The sequence below is a fragment of the Bos javanicus genome, chromosome 13, assembly GCF_032452875.1.
Source record: "Bos javanicus breed banteng chromosome 13, ARS-OSU_banteng_1.0, whole genome shotgun sequence".
NCBI classification, from domain to species: Eukaryota; Metazoa; Chordata; class Mammalia; order Artiodactyla; family Bovidae; genus Bos; species Bos javanicus.
In genome coordinates this window covers 9,507,136-9,519,562 of record NC_083880.1, presented here as the reverse complement: position 1 = coordinate 9,519,562, position 12,427 = coordinate 9,507,136, and the positions used below count along the sequence as shown (strand labels likewise).

General features: G+C 41.7%; 1 protein-coding gene across 3 annotated transcripts in view; it reads right to left on the bottom strand.

The window, feature by feature from the left end:
* The window catches only part of MACROD2 (mono-ADP ribosylhydrolase 2), a 2,305,220-nt gene that overhangs the window by 182,723 nt on the left and 2,110,070 nt on the right, over window positions 1-12,427 (bottom strand). For all 3 annotated transcript variants that reach the window (XR_009740200.1, XM_061435643.1, XM_061435644.1), the window contains exon 11: window positions 5,863-5,946. Coding sequence is in view for 2 of the 3 variants with exons in the window: in XM_061435643.1 (XP_061291627.1) it covers window positions 5,863-5,946 (84 nt within the window). In the remaining variant the exon portion in view is untranslated. The remainder of the gene's footprint in view (window positions 1-5,862; window positions 5,947-12,427) is intronic.

Sequence of the window (12,427 nt, the reverse complement as noted above, 5' to 3'; positions counted from 1 at the left end):
TCCAGACCGTATTGTATCTGTGGATATGTATGGACATACTTGGGGCTTCCCAGGTGGCTCAGTGGTAAAGAATCTGCCTGTCAATGCAGGAGACCAAGGAGACGCAGGTTCAATCCCTGGGTCGGGAAGATGCCCTGGAGGAGGAAATGGCAACCTACTCCAGTATTGTTGACTGGAGAATCCCATGGACAGAGGAGTCTGGTGGACTACAGCCCATAGGGTCGCAAAGAGTCGGCCATGACTGAACAACTGAGCACACAGCTGCGCACATATGAATATATACATAGCTATGTAGATACATATTTTATATGCATATTTGCATGCATACGCTGCTGCTGCTAAGTCTCTTTAGTCATGTCCGACTCTGTGTGACCCCATAGATGGCAGCCACCAGGCTCCCCTGTCCCTGGGATTCTCTAGGCAAGAACACTGGAGTTGGTTGCCATTTCCTTCTCTAATGCATGAAAGTGAAAAGTGAAAGTGAAGTCGCTCAGTCGTGTCCGACCCTCAGCGACCCCATGGACTGCAGCCCACCAGGCTCCTCCATCCATGGGATTTTCCAGGCAAGAGTACTGGAGTGGGGTGCCATTGCCTTCTCCTTGCATGCATATACTATCTACTGTTTATGTATCATCTTCTACCTACTTACCTATCTATCATCTTCTAATCTATTTATTGCCCTACCTATCCATCTGATTCTTGGAATACATGGCTCAGCTGGTTCTTTTATAATGAACTTCTAAGAAGCCAGAAATGATGAACAATATTGAATCAAGATTTGTAAGCAAGCACCGGAATTATTGTTTGCTTTGAGGCATCTACCAATCTCAGATGGTCTAGACCCTAGAACCATGGTTCTCAGACTTGAGCATGCACTGGAATACCAAGAGGGCTCTCAAAAACATGAATTACTGGATCCTACCTCAGAGTTTCTGATTCAGTAGGTCTGGGTGGGGCCTGAGAATCTGTACTTCTATCAAGTTCCCAGATGATGGTAGTGATCACAGAAATACTGAGAAACTTGGGCCAGAACTAGAAATGGAAGTAGTGACAGATTTCATTAATATTTTCATGGGGTCCAAAATCACTGTGGATGGTGACTGTACCCATGAAATTAAAAGATGATTGTTGCTTGGAAGGAAAACTATGACAAACCTAGATAGCATATTAAAAAGCAGAGATATCACTTTGCCAACAAAGGTCTGTATACTGAAAAGTATGGTTTTTCCAATAGTCATGTAAGGGTATGAGAGCTGGACCATAAAGAAGGCTGAGCACTGAAGAATTGATGCTTTCAAATTATGGTGTTGGAGAAGACTCTTGAGAGTCCCTTGGACTGCAAGGAGATCCAACGAGTCCATCCAAAGGAAATCAGTTCTGAATATTCATTGGAAGGATGGATGCTGAAGCTGAAGCTTCAACCACTTAATGCAAAGCTTTAACTAACTAAAGCAAAGAAAAAGACCCTGATGCTGGGAAAGATTGAAGGCAAAAGGAGAAAGGGGTGGCAGAGGATGACATGGTTAGATAGCATCACTGACTCAGTGGACATGAATTTGAGCAAACTCTAGGAAAAACCAGAGGACAGAGGAGCCTGGTACAGTCCATGGGGTTGCAAAGAGTCAGACATGTCTTAGCAACTGGACAACAGACCAGGGTTTGAATGAACTACACATATAAAGTGAAAGACATGGAAGAGAGTACTTTGTTATTAAACAGTGGGAAATTTGCCTGTCTCAGTTTTAGCAGTGGTTGGGGAAGAAAAAAGGAAGAAAGAAGTCTCTGTTGAGATTTTCTAACTTTATGTATGTGCTGACATGGGCTTAAAGACAAAGAGCAAATGAAACAAAAAATAAAACTTTAAGCCAAATATGTAGTTTAAGGTATTCCTAAATTGGCAGTATCTTCAGGCATTGCAGAAAACAAAATATAAATAAATAAGCTTTTATTTCAACTTCAAAAAATTCCCACAAAAAAATCCAATGTACATGTCAATAAAAAAGACAAAATAAACAAGGAAATAACTGCAGGCATGAGTCTACAGAAAACATAAACTGTAGAATTTGACATACAGAGTGGAGATATTGAAATTTCAGATACAGATACAGATTATCTTAAAAGACACTTTCTGTGTTAACTAAATAAAGATTGATCAGGTATATTTAAAAAGGAACCAAATAAAACTTTTAAGAAGGAAAACCATAATAACTGAAATGAGAAACTCAGCAAACAGTTAAACACCAGATTAAAGAAAGTTGAATAAAAATTAGGAAATTGGATGACAAACTTGGAGAACAAACCATCAAGGAGAGACAGTGACACGGGAAAAAATTCAGTGTAGGGTAAGAGTCATGAAGGGCAAAGAAAGAATAGAAAGTACTGGAGAGCTAACATTTGGCAAGATAATAGGTGAAAAATTTTCAGAACTAATGAAAGAGGCCCATTTTCATGTCTAAGAAGCTCAGCAAATCATAAGAAGAATAAAGAGAAACCCACACTGAGGCACATCACAGTGAAACCGAGGAGCACTGAAGCTAAAGGACAGACTGTCAAGACAGCTGGAAAGAAAAGACAAATAACCTAAAAATATACAATAATTAGACTGAAAAATGAATTCTTAACAACCACAGAATTGATAGGACTATGGGAAAATATCTCTAAAACACTGCAAGAAAATCACCAGCAACCTTGAATTTTTACCCAGAAAAACCACCTTAAAAATGCAAAATAATATCTTTCAGACAAACAAACCCTGAGAGACTTTCACTAGAGAATCTGCTTGTGAAAGACAGAGGAAAGAGTTGAGAAAAGCATGTTTTATTGAAGGTGGTAAGTTTTTTGTATTGATATTCTCTCAATTAAACATTATGTAAGAAATGAAACTGGCCTAAATTATTGGGAGTTGGAACTGATGGAATGGCTATTAACCAGGGTTTTTTTCCATATGCCTATGATGTGCTGGTTTATGGATAGCATCACCATTTATATCAGATGCCAATTAGTGCTTTGAAATCACTAATTATTTCATTATTGGCATTGCATTGCAGTGGGTCAAATCAAAGTATACTATGGTCCATGATATTTCATTCAGAATAATGAAAATAAAACTCTATATCCAAAAGTCCACAGTATAAAACATGCAAATAATTTTAGAAAATGTTTGATTTTTAAAATTTGATGTTTAATGTTTAGTTAAATATTTAAAGTTAAACACTTAAATATTTGTAATATTCAGTCACTCAAAGCTGTAATGATGGCAACATTTCTTCCTTCAACAAAATGAGTTCTAATTTCCAGAAGAGGGAAAGGGAAAAAGATTAGAGACACTGTGCTGCTTCCAGAAAGGAAAAAAAAGAGATTCTGACATTAACAAACTGCATGGTCTTGGGCAAGATAAAGAACCATTTGCAGTCTATTTTAAAAACAGTTTTGTAGAGAGAGAAAACGTGACCATATGCGCTCAAGATTCTTCTTCTGGATCAAAATACAGCTATTATGGTTTTAAACGCTAGAAAATCCAGGTGAATTTGTATTCTAACTCCACTCTGCATGGCCCTGTCTTTATACTACAAGGTGAGGCAAGGTGATTAGTAGTACCTGTCAGGGTTGGAAGCAGAGCAGGGAGCCCAAAGGTAGGAGAGAAGTGAGAAGTCAAGCGATGGGGAGGACAGCTGAGTGATCTCTAAGAGAAAATACCAGGAGCACATGTCACAAAGAGAGGAGCCAACGAGAGCAAGTTTGAGGAACATTCCTGACCTACTCTATTGTGCAAGAGATCACTAGGATGGTTATGGAAAGAAATCTCAAATAATTTATCTCAGGAGAAGGGCAGGAAGAGAAGGGAGTGACAGAGAATAAGACGGTTGGATAGCATCATCGACTCAATGGTCATGAGTTGGAGCAAACTCCAGGAGATAGTGAAGGACAGGGAACCCTGGCATGCTGCAGTCCATGGGGTCGCAAAGAGCAGGACATGACTGAGCAACTGAAAAACAATAGGAGTAATGATAGTATTTTTGAGAAAAAAAAATCAGTAGAAGCATTTTTCTGCACATAGAATGAGGAATTCCAGATAATAATGAATGCATATGTGTACAAATGATTCTTCCAGATAATAATGAATGCATATGTGTACAAATGATTCTGAAGTTTCAACACATCAATGTAAGCATCTATTTGGTCTGAATATAACTAGGTAATTTTCTGAACTCAATAAAACCAACACAAGTTAATAGAAAAAAAAATTAGAGAGATGGCCAAGTTGGAAAATGATGGATAACTCTAAAGCAGGAAGATTGCAGAGAAGGGTCGTGACCCACATACCCCTTCTACCCAGTCCCTTTGCATATCCAGCAGGAAAGAATGATCGGGACTCTCTGAATCATGGGAGGAAGTGAGGCACAGGCAGCAACCTAACACCTGAATTGGGGACATGGTTCCTTTTGTCCAAATAGAAGCACTGCCAAGTGACAAGCGCCCCCATCATGCGACCGCCTACCACTAGCACGTCAGACTCTGCTCCCTCCCTCACTCCTTTCCCAGCAGCTTTCTATTTCTGAAGGCATTTCAGGAACAAACGTACAATTCCCATGTCTCCGTAGGAGGACTAGCATGTACATTTCACCGCGATGCTATGGACCGAACGGTCCTGGTAGCAAATCCACAGGGATGGCACTTTTGTGACTCAGGGCAGATTCTGGGACGGTATATTTGAGTGAGGTGAAGATATATTATTTAGTCATATTGGGATTATGAGATGCTGCTCCTAAACAAAGCAAATTATTTAGCAAGTACACAAGTTTTCACATATTTGCAGGAATAACTCAGAAGAATTCCCCTGTTAAGATGACTGTTGCAGTGTATGCTCCCAAGTGACCCCCAGGCTCTGGAAAACCACCTCTGACCTGGGTCACACCTGTGACAGGAACCTTTCAGTGAGGGGGAGCCTCTCCAGGGAAAGGAGACTGCTGTTCTGCTTCTAATCCATCTCCCAATCATGGTTTTAAGAGATTATCCAGGGAATGACCTAATTCCAGTAGGAGGTGGAGCCCTGGCTACTCTCCCAATCAGATATTAACAAAGCTTAACCACCTCCTGCCAGTTAGAGATGCTGGCCTTCTCCTTGGTTCTAAGTGTTCTCTTTGAATGATTCTAAGCTTTCCATGACCTTTCAATGAATTAGGACAATGTGTACCATATCATGGTCCTGCTTGTGATATTTACTAGAATAGCCACCACTGATGGAAAGTGGACCTGTGCTAGGCACTTTATACCCATTATTTCTACTGTTACTCCCTCACTCTGCACCCAGAGTTACTATGGATCATTTCTTCATAAAAAAGCTCCTTTGGGCATACCCACCCAATGCATAAATGTGAAGATATGTTGGTTTCCAGAAAGGAAAAGAGAACAGTAAAGACAGGAAATGTTTCTATCACTCATTCTTGAGGTTTTGTTCTGGATCCAAATGTATTCATAAGAAAAAAAAAAAAAAAAGATCCCAATAAGACAACAGCTACTTTGCAACTCTTCACGTAGAGATCTGGACCTTCACCCTTATGTGATTTCAGAACACTGAAGTGGTAAGCAGTATCCACACTTGGCAGGAATGGAAAATACATTACACCGAGAAAATGATTTTCTACATTTGGTCTTTACCTTAAAATGATTCAAACCTGAATCTGCTATTTCACTCTCACATTCAGGGGAGAAAGGATAAAGGATAAAGAATTTCCCAGTGATTCTTGAACACTTAGAAATACCTGAATATGAGAGCATACACATAATTTACAAATTAAACAGAAATTTCTTTTCATGGTGTATTTTTTTTTTTTTTTTTAAGAGACAAAGAACTGGACTTACCCTCGCTGGAGTCTTTGGAGCCTTCTGGCTTCTTTGCTTTGCTCTTCTTGTGGGGTGGAGAGTGGTCTTTTGGCTCTAACCCCTCTGCAAGCACATAGATTTAGTACATTTTTATTTAAAAATCTCCCATTACGGGTTCAAAATTATCATGATGTTTAAAAATACATTTTTCTTACTAAATCCACATACAGAATGAAGCTTAACTGTAGGTTCACCTGACATTATGGCTGAGCTAAATTCTGGCAAAAATCTGGGCTTCTCCAATGAACATGAACTTGACGACTTAGAGCTTAGGCATAACCATTTTGTTATTGTTGTTGTTGCCATCATTAACGATTCACAAGAATGTGAAACCATAAGAGCGCTTTTTAAATTAAAAAATTCTCCATTAGGCAACTCCAAATTATTATGATTATTCTCTAGGAGAGTTTGATTTAAAACTTCATGGATTAACTGACAGATGTCATTCTGCGGTTTCATTTTAGCCCTCAAAGTTTGGCTAGATGAGCTGTAAAGTCATCTCATTTGGGGGGAATGGGATGGGGCATGAAATTATTCTCCTTCTATTTAACAGATTTCTTTACCAATCCAGATTCTAAACAATTTCCATATGCCCCTGATTAAATTCCTGTGTTTCCCACTTTTCTCAATGCTCCTCCTGCCAAGGAGGCTGATGACAGATTCTAAAGACAGTTTTAGGAAAACTCTTTCGAATTCATCCCATTTGGATATGGGATACTTCGTTAAACATTATATCTACAGCTCTGGCCTCTTTATTTCTCAAAGCTTATGTCTTCAGTTGTTCACGTGACATCTTATTTTGGATTTCGTCCATTGACTCCTCCAGGTCCGCTTTCCACCCTTCCTCCCTCCGGCTTTGGGACACTGGTCTCTATAGGCGGCACCAATGAAGTCCCCGTCTCTCTGGCTTCCTATTATATGCAGCCAATGGGGAGCCCAGGGCATTTATTTCCTAGGCTGCCAGTAGTCTTCAAGGACTAGTTATCTTCCTAAATCTAAGGTCACAGTTCCTACCAACCAACCCTCTCCTCATGGCCCTCCCTGTCTTCTAGGTCCTGAAACTACCACCACCCTGTTGCCTTTTCAGGGCTGGGAATTACCTGTACTCCACTCTTCCCAACCTAGTGATTCCCCTTTACTCTGCTCCCTTATATAAATAATGCCATGAGGCATTTCAAACAACGCAGCTGGAACAGTACACTGACGTCTGCAAATCTGTTCTCTCCGCAGTATCCCACCTCTCAAGGGAGAGTGTGACTTATCTACCCAGGAATTTAAACCCCAAACTGCGATATTATCCTTAATATTTCTCTTCAATTACTTCTCCAGTAAAGCAATTCCATCATAATGTGTCCTATTACCTCTGCTCCAAGATATAGCCGATGTCCATCTACTGTGCTCATTCTCTGCAGCCACCACCCTAGTCCAAACCAGCAGTATCTTTTACCTGGGTTACTACGATAGCCTTTTGGATTCTAACTCCTAGCTCTCTCATCTTCCTATAATCTATTCTGCACATAGCAGCCAGAGTTATCTTTTTTTTTTTTTCCTTTTTAAAAAAACTTTATTTTTTTTAATTGAAGGATAATTGCTTTACAGAATTTTTTTGTTTTCTGTCAAACCTCAACATGAATCAGCCATAGGTATACATATATCCCCTCCCTTTTAAACCTCCCTCCCATGTCACCAGATCACCCTGTTTCCTTGTTTAGAAACCACTGCTCTTAGAATCGGAGAAGGCAATGGCACTCCATTCCAGTACTCTTGGCTGGAAAATCCCATGTACGGAGGAGCCTGGTAGGCTGCAGTCCATGGGGTCGCTAAGAGTCAGATACGACTGAGCGGCTTCACTTTCACTTTTCACTTTCATGCATTGGAGAAGGAAATGGCAACCCACTCCAGTGTTCTTGCCTGGAGAATCCCAGGGACGGGGGAGCCTGGTGGGCTGCCGTCTATGGGGTCTCACAGAGTAGGACACGACTGAAGCGACTTAGCAGCAGCAGCTCTTAAGAATAAGATCCAAATCCAGTCTCATGGGCCAGGAGAACAAGTCACTTGGGTTCCACCTACCGCATGAGCCCCGTCTCCCATTTGTCTTTGGCTTCAGACTATTAGTTCCCTTCTTTCATTTCTAGGCTCGTTCTTGCCTCACGACCTTTACCCTTGCTGCTCTTCCTTTTTCCTGACGCACACATTCACATGCCTACCCCATTCCCATCTTTTAACATGGAGTCACATTCAACTCCCAGGGAAGGCTTTTCCTGACTACTTAATCTGAAGGGTCGCAAGGAAAATCTGTCACAGACACATCACCTGGTGTAACTGAAATTATCTTGCTCCCTTGTTTATTTATTATTTGTCTCCCTCCTATACCATCCTCCACCTTGAGACGGTAGGTTCCATGAGAAAGGGCATTTGTCTTTCGTAATCCTCTCTTGTGTCATTGGTGTCCAGCAGTGCCTGGAGAATTTCATTTCAAATTCTTTTTTATATCCTTATCACCCAGGCCTTTCTTTGAGACCAAGACATAATGAGGTTTGTGCCTAATTCTCACTCTCTTAGCAACTATTACCTATGCCAGGACTCTATACAATAGAGTTATGGTGACTCATTTTTCTTTTCCCATTTATTATAAAAAGAACAGAACAGAAAAATGCATTTGATAGATGTGCTATTAAAAACTTTGGCATTATGGACTATAAAGGGGTTTGGGCACTAGGTTAGGCCTTCTGTGGTTGCAAGGCAGTCACATCCAAGGTCATTACCACGACCAGGGTGAAAAATGTCGCCAATGACTACATTAGCAACTCCCCCAAATTTCTGTCACCAGGTGTGGGTAGATATTGACCTTTCAGAACGGGTTCAGCAAAAATAGAAATGAGATGCTTGAAACAGCTCACTGAGCACAGATGCTGGGTTCAAAAGGATTCATAAAATGAGCAGAGCACCACTTGCAATATCCCTGGGAGAAGCCTCTCACCCTCCCTTGTGCCGAAATGCACTGTGTGCAACTGGGACCAAGAGGAGAGTTTCCAGTACTGGGAGTTCAGCTCCAAACCAGCATTTCCAGAAAGTGAGTTGAGAATTAAATTGTGAATTCATGATTACCCACCTAAATGGGAGTTCTTGGGGAATGGGTGAGATTTAAAAAGACATCTCTGTGTCCACATTGTGAGCTATTTATAAACTGTAAACGCACTGGTACTTCCTTTTTGAAGAAGCTGTAGGGCACTCCTGGGGTCACCAGTGGGCATAGATGCATGTTAGTTATGAGCAGCCATCTATGACAGGGGTCCCCAGTCTTCTGGGAGCCGGGAACTGGTTCCATGGAAGACAGTTTTTCCACAGACTTGAGAGGTGTACGGTCAGGGGTAATGTGTGCAATGGAGAGCGTAGAGGAAGCTTGTCTCCTTCCCCGGCTACTTACTTTCTGCCGTGAGGCTCAGATCCTAACAGGCCACAGGCTGGTACTGGTCCATGGCCCCGGGGGTTGGGGACCTCTAGTCTATGACACAGTATTTTACAACACCCACGGAGACACTCGACTGAAAGTGACTGCTACATATGGCCTCTGTGCTCACGTTTTCCTCTCCCTCTTAGCCTGGGAAAGCTAGAGGACCTTCCCCAATAGCACCCCTCGCTTCTCCTTAACACTGTGTCAGCTTGTCTCTGTTGCCTCTGTTTGCAGCAGAGGCTGAACCTCTGGGGTGTTGCCATAAGCATGGCTTTGTCCCCGAGGAACTCAACTGGGCTCTGGCTCTTGGGTGGCGGACCTGCCAGAGGTGGCTGCTGATTTTCTGTCCCTGGGCTCAGGTTGGGGTCCATTTCAAGAGTGCATGGTCTTGGAAGTGGAAGGACAGGGGGAAATATTTACTATGCTAGGATTAAATGACTTAAACAGGATCCTAGGCATTTAAGTCAGTCTATTTCTACCACCACGAAGAGGGACAGAGCCTCTCTTAGGATGACTCTATCTGACACCATCTGATATTGTTCCCCCTAAACTTTGGATAATAACATTCCCCATCTCTTTGAGATGTTGGATATCCTAAGTGAGTTCATGTATATTAAGCAATAAGCACAAGGAACAGCTCAATTAAAATCCTGCTCAGCAAAGGGATGATGGGACTGATCTGAGCTGAGCCAGCCTACACTAGCTGGTTGGACCTCTCTCCCCTCCACCCCTACATTCATTGGCTAATGTTTGGCAGTTTGAACAATACTATTTATACCAAAGAAATCTGCAAACTCTCCAAACTGGGGCTCCCCCACCCCCAACCAGAGAGTACATTTCCCGGCACCTCACTGGTTTTTGATATTCATATTATTTTTTACTAGCATTTACTAGCATTTGTTGACTGGTTGGTTCACACAAACAGGCCTTCACTAGTGTCAACTGCATTCTTAAAAATCCTTCCAGCACTACTTCTTGTATGAGAAGAAGAGGCGATGCAGGGCTCAGGGAAGGCTAGCTGCTAATGGTCTTAGGAGGCTCGATCAGACTCTTCTCAGACACCAGCACACCAGAGCATGAGACTGAACAGAAGTAAGCCTGCTCACAAATACTTGGCAAGGCCAGCTGGCCCTTCATGAACCCATCTTGCACAAAATCCCCCATGATTTCAGCACTCAGATATTAGGAACAGAGAGCAGCTTCCCAAGCCCACTCTGCCTGAGTGACTAAGTGTCCTTGGACCACTGAGTGTGACATCAATGGCTGCATCCAACTGCTAGAGATAAATCCCAGAAAACTTGGCAGGACTAATATCAGAAATGATGATTCACTTAAGGCCCCTAAACCCCAAATGCTAACTCCAACCTTATGGGTTCTGTGTTAGCGTTAATGATTTCCTTGAACTCACTCTGTGGTTCAGATAGCAAGTAGCACCTTATTAAGAAGCCAGCCCCCTTTGCCTAGAAATGTGTACTTACATCACTTAGGGCAAGTGATCCTTAGCAAGATAAGGGCCTTAAACTATCTGGCTGAAAGGGCAGTGCTCCCTATGGATGAAGGATAGTCCAAGGACATCCAAGGATATTCCATGTGAAGTACAAGCATTAATGCTAAATTCATGGAATTTAAGACAGGATGAACAGTATGAAAAGGCAAAAAGATAGGACACTGAAAGATGAACTCCCCAGGTCAGTAGGTGCCCAATATGCTACTGGAGATCCGTGGGGAAATAACTCTAGAAAGAATGAAGAGACAGTGCCAAAGCAAAAATAATACCCAGGTGTAGATGTGACTGGTGATAGAAGCAAAGTCCGATGCTGTAAAGAGCAATATTGCATAGGAAGCTGGAATGTTAGGTCCATGAATCAAGGCAAATTGGAAGTGGTCAAACAAAAGATGGCAAGAGTGAACATTGACATTTTAGGAATCAGTGAACTAAAATGGACTGGAATGGGTGAATTTAACTCAGATGACCATTATATCGACTACTGTGGGCAAGAACCCCTTAGAAGGAATGGAGTAGCCATCATGGTCAACAAAAGAGTCCGAAGTGCAGTACTTGGATGCAATCTCAAAAACGACAGAATGATCTCTATTCATTTCCAAGGCAAACCACTCAATATCATGGTTATCCAAGTCCTGACCAGTAACGCTGAAGAAGCTGAAGTTGAATGGTTCTATGAAGACCTATAAGACCTTCTAGAACTAACATCCCCAAAAGATGTCCTTTTCATTATAGGGGACTGGAATGCAAAAGTAGGAAGTCAAGTAACACCTGGAATAACAGGCAAATTTGACCTTGGAGTACAGAATGAAGCAGGCAAAGGCTAACAGAGTTTTGCCAAGAGAACACACTGGTCATAGCAAACACCCTCTTCCAAAAACAGAAGAAAAGACTCTACACAGGGACATCACCAGATGGTCAACACCAATATCAGATTGATTATATTCTTTGCAGCCAAAGATGGAGAAACTCTATACAGTCATCAAAAACAAGACTGGGAGCTGACTGTGGCTCAGATCATGAACTCCTTATTGCCAAATTCAGACTTAAATTGAAAGAAGTAGGGAAAACCACTAGACCATTCAGGTATGACCTAAATCAAATCCCTTACGATTATACAGTGGAAGTGAGAAATAGATTTAAGGGCCTAGATCTGATAGATAGAGTGCCTGATGAACTATGGACTGAGGTTCATGACATTGTACAGGAGACAGGGATCAAGACAATCCCCAAGAAAAAGAAATGCAAAAAGGCAAAATGGCTCTCTGAGGAGCCCTTACAAATAGCTGTGAAAAGAAGAAAAGTGAAAAGCAAAGGAGAAAAGGAAAGATACATCCACTTGAATGCAGAGTTCCAAATAATAGCAAGGAGAGATAAGAAAGCCTTCCTCAGGGATCAGTGCAAAGAATAGAGGAAAAGAATAGAATGGGAAAGACTAGAGATCTCTTCAGGAAAATTAGAGATACCAAGGGAACATTTCATGCAAAGATGGGCTTGATAAAGGACAGAAATGGTATGGACCTAACAGAAGCGGAAGATATTAAGAAGAGGTGGCAAGAAGAACTATACAGAAAAGATCTTCATGA